Raw genomic sequence first — 21,061 nt, forward strand, 5'->3', positions numbered from 1 at the left:
TAGGGAACTCCGGTCCTCGAGAGCCGTATTCCAGTCGGGTTTTCAGGATTTCCCCAATGAATATGCATGAGATCTATTTGCATGCACTGCTTTCAATGCTTAGTCATTGGGGAAATCCTGAAAACCCGACTGGAATACGGCTCTCTAGGACCGGAGTTCCCTACCCCTGCTCTGGGGCCAGGAGTAGTCCACTCTGAGAACCAGCCTTTCTGCCTTGCTCTTGTGGCAGGTATTCATTCATTCAGTGCACTATTGGAGTTACCACTGGATTATGAGAAACAGGTTATCTGCTGGAGGAGAGTAATCTTAGACCAGGGGTGTCCAATGTCGGTCCTCGAGGGCCGCAATCCAGTCGGGTTTTCAGGATTTCCCCAATGAATATGCATGAGATCTATGTGCATGCACTGCTTTCAATGCATATTCATTGGGGAAATCCTGAAAACCCGACTGGATTGCGGCCCTCGAGGACCGACATTGGACACCCCTGCCTTAGACAGCTGGGGACATGGGCTTTTGTTCCTAGCTGTGGAAAATTTGTCGGGGGCTGCAAGGGAGGGGTAATGACTGGAGCTGAAGTACTCTTTGTTTTATGTGCTGGAATAATTCATAACTTTCATTTAAACAAGCTAAGGCAGGCTATGCTGTTATGAAAGATTAATTGTAATTTTTATAAATGCACAAGTTGTACTGTTATAAAATATACACTATAAACAAGTAATTGTACAAACCAGTTCAACCACTTTCCCTGTATGACTGTAGCCACTTTCCCTGTATGACTGTAGACAGGGTAGGTCAGATCTGTCTTTGTAGTCAAAATCCGTACGTCATTTTGAGAATATGTTTATAATTGGACATAGCACTGGGTATCCCGTAATGCCTTGGGAATGACCTTTCCTCTGCATACTGAAGGTCACACGTCACCAGTCTGGGATAAACGCAAAGACTGAAGTCAAAACCAGTGAGAACCTCTGCTTTTCTTCCCTTGCAACAAAAAAAAGACAATCGGCCATTCAGGACAGCTGCTTTCTGCTACAATCAAAGCTTTCTGGCGTGGCTTCATTAATCAACAACCATCTGTATTTCTCTCTAGTCCTTTTGGTGCAGCTCTTTTCATGTGATTCGAAAATGCTTTGGTTTTATATCGTTTCATAAAACTAAAATCGGTTTCCATTTCTGTTATGCGACATTTTCATTAATGAGTTTGGCTAGCTTTCAAGATGTGCTCAAGTACCAGAACTCCTAGCCACCACCTTTTTTTTCCGTAGAGATCAAAAGTCTGTAAACACAGAGCTCATGAAATTCACTCTTAAAGTTGGCTGAAGAAACTGAGCAAGCCAACCCACTTGCAAGGGTTGCCAACTTGCCACTCCTGCTGGCAAAGCTTTGAAAAAAAATCACCATCCTTGTAATAATGGCACTAAGCCAGGCCACCTAACCTAATTAGTATCCACCCACAAAACATTTGCTTTCCTTCCCAAAACTTTGGGGATGGAGTGAGATTAATTTTTTTTAATATCTACTGTTCACTCGCTTGTAAAGAAGTAAATCGTCAAATTGCCCAGCTCTCTGCAAACTCTGCCAGTAGTTTTTATTACAGGGTTTGGTACAATAAACAAAACAAAGCTATGAAGGTACGCTTGCTTTATTGCCAGAGGTAAGGTACCTGCACAGATCTGTATCTGCTTGGTGTAGTTGCTTTTTAGCAAGAAGTTTAGCACAGTTTTGATTATTCAAACCTAAACCTATCTGTGATGCTTCTGTTACGACCTAACCCTACCTTGGGAACTTCTAACATATTTAAATACAGTACTTCCAAGGTATAAATGCAGTGAAGACAGATCTATTACAAAGGATAGGAAGCTATAAAATGAAGCGTCATAGGATGAGGGCAAAAGGGACTAGACTAAGTAATTTATCTTATTGGGCAGACTGGATGGACCTTGCAGGTCTTTATCTGCAATCATTATCTATGTTACTATGTGTCACTATATTCTTCTAATTTCCATAAGACGGAATATGCATGTTTTGGAACAGTAATAATAATAACAATAATTTTATTTCTTATATACCGCCAAAACCGTAGTAGTTCGAGGTGATTTATAACAAAGAAGGGCTGGACAATCAGCGAATAAAGCTACAATCAGCGAAAGTAGATACAATTTAAATGGGTAAGCAGGGTACAGGTACAAAGTGTAGGTACAGGCAGCGAATAAAGGAACAATTTATAAAGGAAGCAGGATACAGGTACAGTATAAGGGGTCATATGTATAGGGGATCAGGAAACAGGGGTAGGGCTTAAGAGATCAACTGTGGACAGATGTGCAATAATCAAAAAGCTCATTTCCACAGGTAAAAACATTGTTTAATGCCCCTTCTATGAGTAATAATTGCTCTGAAGACAGGGGCAGACTTAGTCCCTGGACATTAAGGGCCTGATGCCCGATCGTGACCGATCCATGTCTGATCCGGGCAGGGCCGATCGATTCAGGAAGGAAGAATATTCAAATGGGGTCGATCAGAAGTACACCCCCATCCGAGGACACGGATCGTTAGGTAGCGATCCTCATGCATGCATAGACCATCTACTTTGCTTGTAGATGGTCTGCGCTAGAGAATGACACGGGGGAAAAATCTGTCCCCGTCCCCGGCCCACCATCCTCTGCACCGCTCCATCACCGCCATTCCCGTCACCGTCACCACCACTGCCATCCCATTCACCGCCCCGTCACCACCACTGCCATCCCATTCACCGCCCCGTCACCGTCCCCGCAGCATCCATATAAGCCTTAGTACTGTAATATTTAGCTTATTCCTTTCTTATAAATCAAAGTTCCTGCTGCTGAACTAGAGAAAGAGATGTTCAGCTGGCAGGGCTTTGTTTATAAATTTTTATCAACACAACTAATATACTACTTTATCCTAAAGCAAAAAATAAATAAATAAATAGAATTTTTTTTTCTACCTTTGTTGTCTGGTTTCTGCTTTCCACATCTTCTCATTCAATTCCTTCCATCCACTGTGTGTCTTCTCTCTGCGTCTTCCATTTGCTGTTACAGTGCCTCTCCCTTCACCCTCCCCCAATTGGTCTAGCACCCATCTTCTTCCCTCCGCTCCCCCATAGTCTGGCATCTGTCTTCTTCCCTTCCAGCATCTTCTCCCCACTCTGTCTTCCACATTTCCCTTCAGGGTCTGTTCCTCTCTACCCTCTTTCAATGTCTGTTCTATTCCTTTCCACCACCATCCTTCCCTCCCTCCTTTACAATCTGTTCCTTTCTACCACCCTTCAGCTCCTCTCACGTGGCCTATCTATCTACCTCCCTCCCTCTTATTTTCGTGGCACGTTACAATGTAATTTGTGCAAGCCGCTGGAGCCTGTGAGCTCTGTCCCTGTCCCATTCCCACAAACTATCTCGCTTCTGTGTTCCTATTTTCCCCATTTCTAATATCTCTCCTATGTATCTGCCATTGCCCCCCCTGTGTCCATATACCATCCCCATGGCATGTCCCCTTTATGTCTCTGTCCCTATGCCCCATGCACATAATTTCCACTCTTTCTGTTACCTTCCTCTGTCCAGATTTCCCCTATCTTCCTCTTCCATACCAGCGTGTCTCTTCTTTTCAATCCCTTTCCCTCTTTCCCCCCCCCCCCCCCCCCCCCCCCCTGCTTCCAGCATCTGGCTCACCTGCCTGTCTTCCCCTTTCTTTCCTGCTGTGGGTTTATTTCTTTCCCTCTTCATCCCCTTGGCCCAGAATATTTTTTCCTTTCACTCCCTCCTTCCTAGTATGACCCGGGAACAAACGCGATCTCATGGTCTAGCAGCCCCCACCTACCCGATCGCAGCGTTTAGCCAGCTCCCTCCCTCCACCTCACCTTACATTCTGAGTTTGCCGGCTTCCTTTTTCCCCAAGCCGCACGCGTTTAAAAAGACGCGTGGCTGCGCGAGTCCATCAAGCTTCTCTCCTGCAACTTCCTGTTTCCAGTTGCGTCAGAGGAGAAGCTTGATGGACTCGCACAGCTGCGCGTGCACGGCTTTTTGAATGCGTGCGGCTCAGGAAAATGGAAGCCGGCAAACTCAGAATTTAAGGTGAGGTAGAGGGAGGGAGCTAGCTAAACGCTACGGGCGGGCGGTGGCTGCGGGGACCGCGCGATCCTAAATGCCTCACTGCGGAGACAAGACCATTCACAGCTCCACGGGCGGTGAATGGCCTTGTCCCCGTCCCCGCAGCGACTGTTATGTTTCATTCCCCGTTCCAGCGGGTTACCCGCGGCTAAACGCGGCTAGCCGCGGGTAACCGCCACCGTGTCATTCTCTAGTCTGCGCACGCTTACCTGAACTGCCTGAGCGTGCGATGGGGTAGGGGGTGCCTGCGAGCAGAGCAGGGAGGGGCAGAATGAGTGGTAAAGAAACTACTGAAAACTGAAGTTTTAAGCCAATAACTGCAAAAATAAGTTTTGCCAGTTATTTAAAATTGTCTTCTGGTTGCTGTGCCTTCTGCTGCCCTGCTTCTGCCCTGTCAACCCCGATCTGCCTGTCCCGAACTCCTGCAGCCCGACCTCTCCTGCTGCCACGAATCTCCCACCCTTCCCTGTGTGTGCACAAAACCCCTCTCTTAAGAAGAGGGAACAGTAGTGTCCCGGCGAGTCCTATGCCCGTCGCTCGGTCTCTCTCAAGCCCCTCGTCCTGCTCCAGCACCGCCAAGATCTTAGGACTAGATTCCCCATAGTGCAAGCCTGTGGTTTTAACCCGTGGGCTTAAGCGGGTTAAAACCATGGGCTCCAAACGTCCTTTCTCTGAAACCTGCCTGTTTCACATTCCTTTTCCCTCTGCCCTAGAAAAAAAGAAAAAAAAGTTAAGTTAAAAATGGCCCAGGCAGACTTCTTGGGTCACCAAGCTGTGCAGTGGTATAAATTATTATCTGGCTATGTAAATAAGAAACCAAAAACTGGACTTAGAGATATTTGGAGCATTGAGATTAAGCATCAAATTAATGCATCTCAGTGGCCACATATTTGGTCCTGGAGGTTGAAGTGTACATTTTCTGCTTCTATGAGGCAAACATGGTTTTTCCTGTTGCATAGAGCACTCTGGACCCCTGTTCGTTTACAAAAATTTGGTTGCTCTAGGTCTAATAGATGTTGGCATTGTAACCTTGATGCTGGAACTTTAGATCACTTGTTGTCTTATTGTCCATTCATTAAAAATTTTTTGGATCTCTATTTGGGATCAAATAAATCATTTAATGGAAAATTATTTGGCATACTGATGAGAGCTAAGCCTCAAATATCTGCTAATAATAATAAGCTTTTGATGATATTGACAGGAGTTGCCATTCAACAAATAACATATAACTGGAAAGATTGTACAAGGTTGAATTATTGTTTCTGGTGGAATTCAGTATGCCATGTGTTTAAAATGGAAAGAGCGTTGGCAGTTCAAAAAGGTTACTATAATAAATTTAAGGACGTATGGGGGCCATTTTTTAAATTATTTTAATGAATAATTTACACTTTTCCCAACTTTAGTTCTTACATGTGGATCGGGGGGGGGGGGTGTGGATTTCTATTAATATAAATGAATGATAGATATTATATTCATGTGGTATATTTTTTGTTGTATATGGAAGTGGGAGGGGGTGGGGGTTATATCTTTTTGTTGTATGATATGGTAGATTTTCAAGTGATATTGTATTCTAATTGTTTGATATTTACTGTACACTTGTGAATTATAAAATGAATAAAGAATAAAAATAAAAATGGCCCCGGCTCGGACGGGCATGCGCAGACCATCTACAGATGGTCTGTGCATGCGCGAGGATACCACAACAGCGATCCGTGCAGTCAGATGGGGCATTCCTCCGATTGCCTCCATCTGCATATTTTCCCTTTCAGAATTCGTCGGACCTGCCCGGATCGGGCCCGTTGATGAATCTAGCCCTAACTAAGAACACTGCATCTTATCCAAAGTCTGTGCAGGCCATTACTATCACAGATAAAGTATTAATAGAGTGTGAACAGCTGGGGGAAGGGAAGAGGGTTTTGCAAAAAGAGAGTCTTGTCAATAAGGCAAAGAAAAGTGGAAGCTGCAGAAGGAACAAACAGGCAGGCTGAGAGGATGAAGTAGGGAGGCAGCTTAAAGAGTGTTCTGCTTTTCTGAGGAGCTCTTTAGCAATGTGCTTACTGTACTTAACAATGGGGCGCACCCAGATCTCCCCCCTCCCACCTCTAAATTCTGAGCCCTTTTCTCACATGCAAAGAAACTTCAGTGAAAGAGCTGGAGGGAAAATGCAGATGAAAATAGAGCAACCCGAACCTGGGAAAACTGAAATGAAACCTCTTTTGGCAAGGTTCATTTCCAGCTTTCATTCAGCAGCTGTTTTATATAGGATTTGTCACTTTTTGTCATTCTTTCCTCAGAAATGTAAAAATTGCCTTCCTACAGACCCAGAAGTGGGATATTATGCTACTTTTTGGATCCCTTCGTTTGTGTAGCTGGAAGATCTGAGCAGTGCCTCTAAGCAGAAGCTAGTTGAGATATTATGTTGTTCTGGGTTTCCGAGTTTAAAGGCCAGAGGATCTAGGAATCCCGATGAAATGTATCTGAAGAATGCTGAGAAAGAGAAAAGGGGGGAGGGGCAGTGGGCAGGCGGGAAGGAGGCAGGCACAATGTAAAACCTGGATTCAGTGCTATCAAACATCAAGTACAACCTGGGAGCAAACTGACCAGAGGAAAGCAAAGTGCAGCTACTGAACTTTGCATTAGACAAGACTGCAGGAGTTTACTGGTGACAGAATAAACCTCGAATGTTCCTGGTTAATGAGAAAGGGAGCCCTGGCCTGGCTGCCAGATGAGAAGAGGTGGGAGGCTTCATACCTGGAGTCTGAAGGTACACAGCTAAATAGCAATTAACTCACTTTCTCATCCAGGATCAACTTTCCAGCAGCCAAGTTCTCTGTTTTAAGATGCAGCCTTGATTTTGCTCTGGTTGCCCTATATGGCCCACTTTTCAGATTGGAATTTGAACTTTTAACCCTGTGTACTGTACTTTAAGTAGTCCTATTTGAAATTGGTGCTTCGTATATCAAAATGCAGCCAGTGAATGTTATAAAAATAAAAAAGTGGGGCTAGGGACTGGACCAGCCAATACTGTACTTATGAACAAACCCACACAATGTAGCTTCACAAATGTTGATTTCACACAGAGGACTATAATCGTATTTGTTGTGTTTAGGGCAGTGTTTTTCAACCTTTTTACACCTATGGACAGGCAGAAATAAAAGAATTATTCTGTGGACCGGCATTGATCCGTGGACCGGTGGTTGAAGAACACTGGGCTAAGATGTGGGCCAGTCCCTGCCCATCTCTACCCAATCTCCACCTCAGACCCCCGCCCCCATAATAGTACTAATTGCACCTTGCACGTCCTATGCCTCATCTGGAAGCCTTCCCTCTGACGTTGCAATGTCAGAGAGAAGGCTTCTGGTTCAGGCGCAAGATGCCCGTAGGAGCCACTGCCTGTGGCTTTGTGCACTGAATCAGTTAGGAAGAGGGAGCTGGCTTGAAGATAACGCCGCATCGATCGCACCGTGGACTGGCAGTTGAAGAACACTGTTTTGGGCCTGATGCAGGTGCTGGCCCTGTGGACCGGCAGGAAATTTCTGTGGACCGGCACTGGTCCATGGACCGGTGGTTGAAGAACACTGGTTTAGGGCACACTGTATTAGCCAGCCAATAACAGTACAGTGGTACCTCGGTTTACGAGTGTTTTGCAAGACGAGCAAAACATTTGTAAAATCGGTGCCTCGGAAACCGAGTATGGCTCTATTTACGAGCACCCCCCCCCCTGCAATCCGGCACACTCCTCCTGCGATCCGGCACCCCCCCTGCCTCGAACCGGCACCCCCCGCCACGATCCGACCCCCCTGACACGATTGGGCACCCTCCCGCCACGATCCGACCCCCCCCCCCCGACACGATTGGGCACCCCCCACCACGATCCGACCCCCCCCCCCCCGACACAATTGGGCACCCCCCCGCCGCTTCTTACCCTCATCTGGGCACTCTTGAAAATCGGCCTCCTTGTCTGCTGGGCCTTGAGCATCTGAGCATGCTCAAGGCCCAGCAGACGAGGAGGCCGATTTTCAAGAGTGCCCAGATGAGGGTAAGAAGCGGCGGGGGGGGTGCCCAATTGTGTCGGGGGGGGATGTTGGATCGTGTCGGGGGGGTCGGATCGTGGCGGGGGGGTGCCCAATCATGTCGGGGGGGGGTTGGATCTTGGCGGGGGGGGGTGCCGGTTCGAGGAAGGGGGGGTGCCTGATCGCAGGGGGGGCCTTCGAGGGGAGCAATGCCGGTTCTCGGGGGGGGGGGGGAACGCATCAAAGCGAGTTTCCATTATTTCCTATGGGGAAACTCGCTTTGATAAACGAGCATTTTGGATTACGAGCATGCTCCTGGAACGGATTATGCTCGTAATCCAAGGTACCACTGTATATCATAAAAACAAGAGTTATTGGACCGTTACCAAATAAAAGATCCTGTTTGAAACATTTGTTACCTTTTATTAAGCTTCTATCATCTGTCTCTGCCCAAGAGTGATTTCAAAGACCAGGACTGACTCTCCTGCTCCTTAGCAATATGGAGTCAGCTAGAGACAATAATAACAGGCCACAGATTAAAATCCAGGCCCCTTTATTCAGCTGATGGTGATCAGCATTGTGCTGACTGCCACTGATACTGTCCTCGGAAATTCAGTGCTGGGCCATGTCCAGCTTCTGGAACTAAAATTCCAGGTATATGGAGCCGGCAAAACCAGTTAAAATATTCAACATTTAACCAGCAGTAGTGAACTGTGTAAAGAAAAGACTGACTTTTATGCGGTCCTATTTAGGCAGTGTTACCTTAGCTGGTAAAGTGCTGACTCTGCCCCCAGAACACCCCCAAATTAGCCAGTTTCAGATTGGGCGCTAACAGGACACTTTCAGTGGCACTATCTGGTTAAGTGCCACTGAATATGCCTAGTTAACCCCATACAGCCGATTTAGATGGCCAGGAGACTCTCTTGGATTTATTTTTTTTTTAATATTGAGCCCTCTTATTCCAGGGAAAAAGCAGAAACAGAGATAACTTGGGGGTGTCGAGGGTGGAGTCAGAGAGTGTCGGGTAGAGTTGGGGAGTGTTTTGTGGGGTTCGGGGGATAATGGGGGCCAGCGGCAAGAGGGAGTGGGCATCCCTCCTGCTGGAGAATTGGGCACACCTCCTGCCATGGACATTCAGGGGGGACTTTGGGGGTTCTGGCAGTAGAGTGGGCATCCCTCCTGTTGGGGTGGCAGCAGGAGGAATTGGGCACTCCTCCTGCCACGGACATTCAAGGGGGGGGGGGGACTTCAGGGATTCTGGCAGGAGGGAATAGGCATCTCTCCTTCCGGCCGACTTCACGGGGGGGGGGGGGGGGCTCAGCAGCCATGTCTATTTGAAATGTAGACCAGCATTTTGCTGGCCTACATGTCAGGCGCCTATCACAGCCCTAGAGAGATGCTTAAGGCCACCTAAGTTCACCTAAGGCCACTTCCGGATGAACCCACGCCTAGCCTTGGGCGAGCTTAAGCAACCCTACTTATCTCCCTAAGTTTGTGAAAACGCCTACAGTGTAGGTGACCTGCCTCGGGATGTTTTTTAAAAAATCATGTGTCCCGATTGGTTGGTTAGACAGCGGTAGGATGTTTACTGCCGCCTATAGTCTGGATGCCGTTTATAGAATTTGGCCCTTAGTATACATTTCTTTATTTAATTCATTTTATAATAGTAGTATCTGTACAGAAATGAAAACAATTCAGAATATTTAAATTGTCTAAAAAATGATTAGTTTTGCTGCTGTAGGCAAAAACAAGACCAAGAAATCTGATACTTTAGGACATTGTCTCTCAAACCCTTTTAGCGCTGGCACACTACAGAGAGCAAATTTTTTTCGAGCAAATTTTTTTCGTGGCACACTAAACGGAGCAAATGTTTTACACGGCACATTATAATTGAAATTATAAAATTACAAAAAAAAAATTTAAAAAATTTAAATTTGAGAGTTATTTAAAGTTCTTTAACCTATGCATGGGTAATTGTAACAACGTTAAAACTAAAGTTTGCTAATCAATTCAGCTGATGTGTTTGTTCTTGAGTGGAGGAGTGTGTGGCGCAGTAGTTAGAACTACAGCCTTAGCAACCTGAGGTTGTGGGTTCAAATCCCTCACTTTCTCCTTGTGACCCTGGGCAAGTCACTTAATCCCCTCATTGCCCCAGGTACACTACATAGAGTTTGAGCCCACCAGGACAGATAGGGAAATATGATAAAGTACCTGAATGCAAACCACTTAGGATATAAGTGGTATATAAAATGATTAAATTAAATAAATAAATTAACTCAAGCGTGGCTTGATAGTTGACAAACAAACTTGCATTTCATCATCCACCATCTCCAGTTGTTCTCTTTTTTTTTTTAGATTTCTGTCAACTGATAATCCAAGTTCGCAAAGATAAGAAGATCCAAACAGTTACAAAGCCTTGATTGCTTTGTTACTCGAGTTAGGATAACTACTGCATTAAAAATGAAATATGCGACATACATGTCATCTATTCTACTGTATACTTATGAAGGGAATTTAAAGCAACATTCTGGAATATCTCGTGGCATATCTGAAATCTCTTTGGGGCACACCACTGTGCTGTAGCACACAGTTTGAGAGACACTGCATTAGGATATAAAGGGATCTGAGACTGAAAGAGGAAGTTAAACAGGCTGATATTTTCAGGAGCTGCTTGAAGGGGGAGCAGTTCCTAGAGAGAGAGCAAAAGATAGATCAAAGTTGAAGTAGGGACTAGCTCAGGTAGGTGTGTGCCTGGAGTGCTGAATGACACGGTGACAAAATTCATCACAGTTCCCGTCCCCGCTGATAACAGCGGGAAACCATCTTCATGTCATTCTTTAAGGAGAGAGGGAAGAATCAGAGTATGAATGGCCACAACCACTGACCTGCAAGCTTTGCTTTGAAGAATGCTGGTGTAGAAGGACTGAGGTTGAGATAGACACTAAAGAATGACAGTCTCTGTTATCCAAAGCAGATATTGTGATGTCATAATGCCTCATTCCACCAGTGCCTAAGAGCCAATCAAATCAGTGATGTCACAATGGCTTCATTATACTTGGCTCACATAAGAATCAGAGTATGAATGGCCACAACCACTGACCCTCAAGCTTTGCTTTGAAGAATGCCGGTGTAGAAGGACTGAGGCTGAAATAGACACTAAAAAATGACATGGGATTATTTCCTGCGGTTATCCGCGGGGACGGGAATGGTGATGAATTTTGTCACCGTGTCATTCTCTATGGAGGGTTGAATCTTCCCCACTTCTGGGCTTTGGGGACAGGAGAACAGAGGCGTCTCTCCACAATACTCATTGTACAGCAAAACAACAATAGCAAAAAATTGCTCAGGATGTGAAGGGGCCTTGAAGACTAGAGTATGAAGCACATAAGCATTGCCTCTGCTGAGTCAGACCATAGGTCCATCACGCCCAGCAGTCCGCTCCCGCGGTGGCCCCCCAGGTCAATGACCTGTAGTGATCTATTACTCTACTACTCTATTACTTTACAGCCTTCAGTACTGTATAGTAACCCTTTAATTGTACCCCTGGATCCCCTTTTCCTTCATGAACTCGTCCAATCCCCTTTTGAACCCCAAAGTCGTACTCTGCTCTACCACCTCCTCTGGAAGCGTATTCCAGGTGTTCACCACCCTCTGCGTGAAGAAGAACTTCCTAGCATTTGTTCTGAACCTATCTCCCTTCAATTTTTTTGAGTGCCCTCTAGTTTTTGTTGCCCCTGCTAGTCTGAAGAATCTGTCCCTCTCTACCTTCACTATACCCTTCAAGATCTTATGAGTTTCTATCATACATAAGAACATAAGAATAGCCTTACTGGGTCAGACCAATGGTTCATCAAGTCAAGTAGCCCGTTCACACAGTGGCCAATCCAGATCACTAGTACCTGGCCAAAACCCAAGGAGTAGCAACATTCCATGCTTCCCCCATGAGGTATGCACATGTGTTACTGGGGGCACAATATACAAAGATGTTCAGTGCAGAAGTTAACTTGTACAGAATATGGGTGCACTGGTATATTAAAATGGAAGGTAATAAGACGGGTAAGTGTTCTATCACAATGCACCGAAATAAGCAGGATTTTACAGCACATACAATACTTGAAATTTACCACCAAGTCTGAGGCAACACAGAAGGGTTCATTGAAAGAATTTAATGTCAGTTTTTGGGATGTAATGCCAGGTTTTTTTTAATTCTGCGACCATAACAAGTGCCTGCAATTCTAAAACACAGAGCAGGAGGTAATAGCTCTGTGCGCATATCCATCCAAAATGAAAGTGCCAGGACACCTCTGCTCTGGAACTGGAATATTCTGTATTTAGCCTCACTGGATGGGTTAGAGGAGGTTTTCTGGATAGGGAATTTACGAACCTGTTGTTTTGAAGCTATTTGTTTAAATGTCATATGTACTACTCAAAAGTGGTGTATATTCAGGTACAGTAGGTTTTTTTCTGACTCCGATGTTTGCTCAAGGACTTAAAAAAAAAAAAGAAATTCAAATTTTTATTATTAGGCAATCCCCCACCTACTTATGGTTCTCTTAGTTTGAATTGTAAATTCATAAAAGTTAATTTGAAAAAATTTTCAAGAGAAAAAAATATTATCCTCTTAAAAATGTTATGAGCACAGTACAGCTATCCGCACTGCAGAACCTCTCTGTGTGTATGTGTCTGGAAGGCTTTCCTTGCCCAGCACCAAAGCTCTGCACACTTTGAATTTACATCTCATTAGCTTACTGCATTAATGTTCTTGTTAAGGCCGTGGTAGAAGCCACAGTGTCGGCCATCAGCACGTGGCTCTACCATGTGGCTTTGTGCATTGCTCCTGTATTGTATTTATTTTTGGTAACTCTGTAACATTCCCTACTATCTATGAGGCATGCGAATACTAGTAGAATTTAAACCCCATATTCTTTCATCTTTACAGTGAAGTTTCTAACATGGACCAGAAGCTCTAAGAATAAAGGAGGCCCCAGCAGAAGGAACAGTCAGTCATATTAGGTGGGATCTTGGAGGATGGGGGCTGGGACAGTTTCCACGCAGTAACCAGGAGAGCCCTGGGTCTCTCTTACTCTGCTGGAGTGCAAAGGGATTCATGTCTCAACCCTAAAGGCTGAGATTAAACCCTGCCCTGTTTCTCTGTATAGAGTAAGGGGATTCTGACTCCAGGCTTTAGTTCCTGCTATGATTGTCAGTGTAATTCCCAGCTATTGAGATGCAAATTTGTTGGGGGCTGGAGAGTAGAAGGCTTATTCAGAAAGGGAGGGAGTAAAATAGAGATTAGTACTGGGACTAGAAAAGAGGGAGTCCGCTGGATGCATCTCCTGGAAGTGAATCGGTAAGGAAAAGCTCATTTTCGAGACTCCATGTAAGAAGCTCTTGTGTTCACCAGTCAGTGTAATGAAGAAATTCCAGGTCTGACCTAAACTATTGCTCTTTTGTTTTATGTTCAGAAACTGGAAAGGCTGGGTGGCGATATAGTCCTGCTGTATTGTGCTAGTGGAGGAGGGGCATCTGAGGGACTCTCAGCTTCAGATTTGACTGATAAGAGACTTGCAGCCCTTGGCAGAAGTATATCAGAGGGGTCTCCCTTCATCTTTCCTCTAATGTGCTTCAGACTTGTTCAGAACAGGCTATCTTTGTTTAGGCTTAAGCCCCATTAGGATTTCTTGTCCTCAGAGAGAGATTATCAGGACACACTTTTGTGTTGGTTTCTAAATGGAGATGGAAAGGGAAGCCAGAATCTGTATGTTGTAGCTCAGTCTGATCCAGAGTTGCATGAAAGTGTGGCAGGCCTCCAGAGGGGGAAGTAGTAAACGTGCCAGAGGCTGCTGGCATTTTATAGACTGACCAGTCTGAGGCTCAAGCTTTTCAGAACAGTTTATCAAATGAAAGTGTGGCTTATATGTAACCAGCTAGAAGCAGTGCTTAAAATAATATAACATTTATTTGTGTGTTATTATCAGTCGGTGCAGGTGCAGTGAGTGCCCTAAGCAAAACTTCAACCTTACCCTTCCTCCTCCATTAACTTTCAGGGCCTCCAGCCTGCAGCCGCCCCCCGCCAAAATTTTGATAATTAAACCCAACCCATGATCATCACACAAAAATCCCCTAAAAAAGCAGGTTAAAGTATGTGTTGATAATTCTTTGGGTTTGTGTGGCTTTCAGGACTAGTTTTGCTTTGATTGCAGCAGCTGTTTTGTTGCTGCCCTAGGCAACTGCTCAGTCTTGCCTGATGGCTGAGCCCGCCCTGTTTTAGTTTATTTTAGTGCATTCGGTGTACTGCCCACTGTTTTAGGACATCAAGGCAGTATTGGTAAAGAGGCTACAAGTAGAGATCAGTGAATGAGGAGGATGGAAGTTACAATCCCTTTTTAAGAAAGGGTAAGTGCAAAGAGAAGGTGAGTAATAGACATACATAGTAAATGAAAGCAGATAAAAACCTGAATGGTCCATTCCGTCTGCCCAACCATACACTCTCTATACATTAATGATTTAATTTAAATTGTCCTTTTTCTTAGATATTTCTGGGCCAGAAACCCACAGCTTTGCCTGATACAGTGCTTAGGTTCCATCTACTAGGGTCTCCTTCAAAGCTCACTTCAGTCCATCTTTAATAGGACCTGCCAGAACCTCTCTGAGCTCACTCAATATCCTGGGATGAATCCCGTCCAGTCCCATTGCTTTGTCTGCTTCCAATTTTTCAAGTTGTTCAAAAACAGTTTATTCAGTGAATGGCACAGTATCTACTCCATTCTTGTGTGTAACTTTGCCAAACAATCTCGGTCCTACTCCAGGATTTTCTTCTGTGAACACAGAACAGAAGTATTTGTTTAGCATGCTTGCTTTTTCCTCATCACTCTCCACATATCAGTTCATAGCATCTTTTAGTCTCGCAATTTCATTTTTCATCCAAAATTGGCCATAGCTATCACCAGCCATGCCCTGTACACACCACAGATCAAGGCAAGTAGCCAGGGTTTCTATCTTAAATTTGCCATTGGAATTCTTTAGACCAAGAATGATAACTGCAACATGCTGGAACTAGATAGCAGAAGACAGTATATCTAGTTAATACAGGTCTGATCTGCACGGGTGGGAATAGAATGATACTTCCCTGTGAAGATCTTGAAGGTTGTTATGGAGTGTAACCAAGCTGCGAACCAGATAAAAAGGGAGACTAATGGAGTAGATCTGAAAGGCAAATAGAAGAATTATAAATGATGTTCTTGCCATAGTTGGAAGTCAGTGTGTCTTCAGGAGTGGGCTTCATTGGTCATATTTAGGTATACCATACCTTCCTGCTGTATTCTGTATGTATTGAAGGTGCCAGGTGCACTTGACGGTCAAAATGACATATAGGAAATTGCAGTATTCTAGTCTATTTATTACTAAATATCACTTAAAACGCTTATAATTTGTCTAGAGCACAGCAGCTCATTGGTGGATAAAAGTGTTCAGTGTTATATTTTACCTATTTTAAGAGAGTTACTAGCTTACTGTTAAAACTGTCCTATTTCTATTTGAAGTTCTTACTCTGGCTATCTTATTGCTTACTTATATTTTTATATATTGTATGTCTTATCTTTATTTGAGGTCCTTATTCCAAGTATCGTATCGTTAACAAGTATGTAAACTTGTAATCCTTCCTGGGCTCTTTTGGGAGGAAGGGATAAGAAGCTGTGTTTATCATTTGTTTCACTTAGATTGAATGGTCTGTTCCATTGGACGGACCATTTAAAAGCACATGTACCATCCAGGCATCTACGCTTTGTGCAGCAGGAATTTAGAAATTCCAGAAAGTACCAGATTGAAATCAGTTGATGAAAATACATTTAGTTACCAAAAAAAAAAAAAAAAATACATTTAGTTACATAGGCCCAAAGTTGTAGAATGGGCTATTGATGATTTTAAGTAGAATTATGGGATAACTCTTTTGTAATCTGAGCAAAATGAGGTAGATTGTTTTGGGTTTTCTTTTTTTATTGTAACTCACTTCAAAACTTCTTTGAGTGAGTCAAGTAATAGTGAAGTAAAGTAAATTTGCCACAAAGTCCTGGATCAGAATATAAATGAGTTAGGAGCAAGGAAAGATCTTAGGAACAGAATCCTTCTCATGGAACAGAGAGCCTTTGGAGAAGAAATCCAGCACCAAGAGTAATGGCAGACTCCTTCACTGAAATCTTTCAGTGGTAGTCAATGATTTTTGGCTGCTATCAGCCTGAAGCTGGTTTTATCTAGTCTAAATGTAACATTTATTCTATGGTCAATTCACAGAGGCTTTCGGCCACTGCTTTACCATGCACAGAAGCAGTGACTGAAAGTCTCATGCTAATGAGCTCTTTGGTATTAAAACTAGCTCATTAGCAGATTCCATGCAATACACAGAATAATGAGCCACACAAACCTCCTGCCAAACTACTGACAGCTTATATGGTTTAGGCCCCTCCCAGTGCATTCCAGGATGCACCAGGCAAGGGAAGGGCAGTGCCATTTTGAAGAGGCAGGAGGAAGTAGGCATCCCTCCTGTAATTATTACTGCTATACAAAAGGTACATTGGGAATGGGGGAAGGAAGGAGCGTCATCCAGCTAGGAGACCCAGATATTTGTTTGGGTCATCTAGCTGGGGGAGGGCCCGGCCATACCGCTGGACCACCGTAGATATTTTGGGGGGTTTGGGTCAAGCCTGGTCAGGAAGGAGGGGGGGATTCCCTGAACATGCACATAAGAGTTATGCCTATCGCAAAGCTTTTGTGGGTATGCCCCCAGGAAGTTCCGACCCCCTTAGCCACCAATGCTCAACACTAACAACGTGCATATAATTTGCACACTGTTAGTGTTGAGCACTGATAACTAAAAGTAGACTGATGTTCCTCTACAGCACCCGAGTTTTGTGCATCTGCCCCTATGTTCAGTAAGTGGCAGTACGACCCATTCAGATCTCATGTGAATGCTCCTTTGCATTTATGTGCTATGCTATTTATATATGCTCTTAGAGAACAGTACTTAGATTCTTTGCTGAGTTGTGTGAAAATGCACACTGACCTGCAAAAGTGCAGGTAGTCTGTACATTCACGCATGACACTTAAACGTGGGCACCCAGATGTAGATGAGAACTCTTTTTCTGTCCATTTGCATTCTTTTTATGTGGATGGCATTAGTGTAGTTGCTATATTATTCCCCTTGATTGCCCAGAACAAAAAGTGATAATTTCCCTTGGACTAACGTTCAGATCACTGATTTTGTTTTGATCTGATTAAGGGCATGTGACTCCCCAAATCTAGTCAAGAAAAGTAGTAACTTGGTTCAACAAAAAGTATCACCTTGAATTGTTCAGCCTGCTGACCTTGATTTGCATGTTTTTCTTCTGGGGAAAGAATAAGTTTTGCACACTATTTCATTTCAGAGCTTAACATTTTTCAGAAATGTGGTTGTTTTTCTTTGCATTTCCAAAGATCATTTGGCTAGATTGTTGGAGATGTAGTAAGCACTGTGCCAAGGGCTGTGCAAGAAAAATGACCACTCGGTGCAAAAGTGCTCCTGGCCCACCATCTCCTCTCATTGGTAGTGGCAAATCAGGCAGGGAGAGGGGCACCCGTGTTGGAGTCGCATAGGGCACAGCTAAAGCATGTTATCATCCTGTGTGTAGCTAGCTGTCCAAGTCCTATGCATTTACTGATGATCAGATAGTATAAGGGTGGATGTAGACAAATATGCATCTCAGATCATCTCGGTGAAGTGTTAAAACAACTTGCAAGCTGTTCTGTTTCAGAAATGACCCTCCTCGCCTCGCAGCCGTCCTCACTAGAGCAGCCATCTGTGTCAGCTACCACTGAAAATCCAGAACAGAGGATGTTGGAAAAGAGATCAAAGGTCATCGAAGAGCTGCTTCAGACAGAGAGAGATTACCTTCGAGATCTGGAGATGTGTGTGGAGCAGATCATAACACCCCTTCAGTGTGCACAGGTGGGAGATCTGGGGGGCTGGCAGGGGGGTCCTGAATTCCCAAAAACCTAAAAAGATAAATATGCATACATGAAAGGAGGGAAAAGAAAGACATTTTAGTACTTAAAAGGGAGAAATAGATGCACAAGGAGCAGACATTTTTAAGTGGAGATAAGTCTGGAAAAAAAGAAGTGTACAAGGGGTAGACTGAGGCAGACCATTAGGCAATGTGTCTTCATAGAAAGGGCAGTAGAAGTGTGGAGTTGCTTCTCAGTGAAAGTAGTGACAGCAAATCATTTCATTTACAGATTTATATGCTAATACCACAGTGGATATAGAGCAAATATCAAAGTACCATAAAAATGCAATTAAAATTCCTAAATAATACTGAATATCATTAATTCTAATGATCACCAGATAGAAATATTAAAACATTTTCTATCCCCTACCCTTTCATTCATTGAGTTAACATATTAGCAATGTATTCCAGACAAATCAACACTTCCCACCCCAAAACAGAAAAATTCCCAGCCTGTGAGCCACCAAAGGGGCAACTCACTTGAATGTGCCCAGCACTGGCTGCAAGTCCTTTATGGGCATACGAGTAAGGTTCGAACATTGAGGACTTCAGAGAAACAGAATGGAGTTTACATTAGTGAACTATGAAAGGAAATTGGGCAGACGATTCACCCTATGCTTCTTATCTCTGATTCTGGGGTGAACAGGACGTGGACTGGAACAAGAAACCTCTAATAAGGGCAGCTTTATATTTCAGAATGCGGTCTGTATTTGAGTATCTGTGCCCAATGCAACTCTCCACATGTGGAATGGAATAACTTAACAGTAGAAATCAGAATAATAACAATCTTTTATACCTTTAAGATGCAGGTAAAAAGAGATTTGTTCTGACAGGCATTTGGTAAAAGATCAGCAGTTCCTGTACATAGATAATGAGATATTTGTCTGGACACGATTACTTTTGTCTTGATTGTATGAGTTGGTTTTATTGTTTTTATATATGTTTTTATTGTTCTCTGCCTAGAACTGTGGATGTTTACAGATTATGAATATGTTGAATAAATAAGATAACTCCTATGCCTCTATGTCAAGTTTCAAGTTTATGTTGAACTTTCTACTTTGTCCATTAGATGAGCTATCTAGGCGGCTTACAATCTAAAGGAGGAAAGGGCAAAGTGGTGAGAAAGCAATTTAAGAAGACATGAAGAGAGGAGGTAGGGAGAATGATATACAAATATAGAAAGGACATTACGGGAGGGGAATCGCACAAGGTATCCATGTGGTCTGGCCTTGCCACTGAGGAATGCTGGAGAAACAAAAGACTTAAGACCAGCTTTAAAAGCATATAGAGAAGGTCAGAGTCTAAATCAATGGTTATTCCTTAGTTCAGGGCCTTGTACAGCTAAAATAGTCTAGAACAGTGGTTCCCAACCCTGTCCTGGAGGAACACCAGCCAGTCGTTTTTTTTTTTAGATAGCCCTAATGAATATGCATAAGGGAAATTTGCAAATAATGTAGGTGACAGGCAAGCAAATCTGCCCCATGCATATTCATTAGGGCTATCCTGAAAATCTGACTGCTGGTAGTCCTCCAGGACAGGGTTGGGAACCCCTGGTTTAGGACACAAATAGAAGTACTGCCTCCCTACAAGTCGGTACTGCTAGGTGATTTTACTCATCCAATCTAAGTGAACTGGATGGATGATATGCTGGTTCTCCTGAAGTGTGAATTTTAAAGACTGAAGAAGGATGTTGTAAGAGTTTGATGCAAGACAGGTAGCCAGTGTGCATATTTTAGATATGGGATAATATGATCATGTTTCTTTACATTGATTAAGTCTAATAGATGTGTTTTGAATGTTGTAGGCAATGAAGGTCTTTTACCCCAAGTCTCCTATATAGGGAATTACAGTAGTCTAATTGACTGAGTATGAGTGAGTGAATCAAGATGTTGAGTGCAGGAGCGAATAGCAAAGGATAAATGGAGCATATTAAACGGAGCTTATAGAAGAAGTGCTGGATTACTTGTGATATTTGTGATTTAAAGCTAAGTTATCTATCGATAATGAGCCCCAGAATACGTGTGCTATCTACTTGGGGTATAGAAGTTTTACATAGAAGAATGGGCGAAGGCAGAGATGTTTGGTCATGAACAGTAAAGAGCAGAGCTTTAGATTTACCTGGGTTTAATATAGGCTGATTGTTTTGGAACCAGTTTGCTTCTCTAGTCGGGAGAGGTACTGGAGGTCTGGAAAAGGGCAAATGTGGTCCCTCTCAACAAAAGTGGAAGTAAGGAAGAGATAGGGAACTACAGGCTCATATATCTGACTTTTGTAGTAAGTAAATTAATGAGAATAGTGGTTTACAGGACCCGAGGCAACATGGATTTACTAGAGGCAGGTCTTGTCAGACAAATCTGATCAATTTCTTTGACTGAGTGACCAGAGAATCGTATAGAGGGAGTGCACTAGATGTGGTGAATTTAGATTTTAACAAAACCTTTGATAATGTTCCACACAAGCATCTAATAAATAAACTGAGTGCCCTCGGAATGAGCCCCAAAGTGATGACCTGGAGATTGCTCTGAGGAAAGGGATGCTACCAGTGGTGTTCCTCAAGGTTCAGTTCTTGAGCTTGTTCTTTTAAACATTTTTGTAAGCGATAATGCTGACGTGCTTTCAGGTAAGATTTGCCTCTTTGTAGATGATGATAAAATCACTAGACTAGGCATCCCTGATGGAGTGGATAACATGAGGAAGAACCTAGTGAAGCTTGAGAAATAGTCTGAAATTTAGCAACTAAGATTTAATGCTAAGAAATGCAAGGTCATGCATTTGGGCTGCAAAAACCTGAGGGAATGGTACAGTTTAGGGGAAGAAGAACTTTTGGTCATTAAGAGGAACAGGACTTGGGTGTGATAGTATGTGATCTTAAGGTGGCCAACAGGTTGAA

The 21,061-nt window shown here is 43.6% G+C and overlaps 1 protein-coding gene across 10 annotated transcripts in view; it reads left to right on the forward strand.

The window, feature by feature from the left end:
• DNMBP (dynamin binding protein) overlaps positions 1–21,061 on the forward strand; it is a 195,394-nt gene that overhangs the window by 127,438 nt on the left and 46,895 nt on the right. For 6 of the 10 annotated variants that reach the window (XM_033941301.1, XM_033941298.1, XM_033941300.1 and 3 more), the window contains one exon: positions 17,920–18,113. In XM_033941301.1, coding sequence (XP_033797192.1) covers positions 17,920–18,113 — 194 coding nt within the window. Of the gene's footprint in view, positions 1–6,800; positions 6,886–13,355; positions 13,485–13,949; positions 14,548–17,919; positions 18,114–21,061 lie in introns of those variants that run through there. The other 4 variants (XM_033941305.1, XM_033941306.1, XM_033941307.1 and 1 more) reach the window with 4 other exon arrangements.

The sequence above is a fragment of the Geotrypetes seraphini genome, chromosome 4 (assembly GCF_902459505.1).
Source record: "Geotrypetes seraphini chromosome 4, aGeoSer1.1, whole genome shotgun sequence".
Classification (NCBI taxonomy): Eukaryota; Metazoa; Chordata; class Amphibia; order Gymnophiona; family Dermophiidae; genus Geotrypetes; species Geotrypetes seraphini.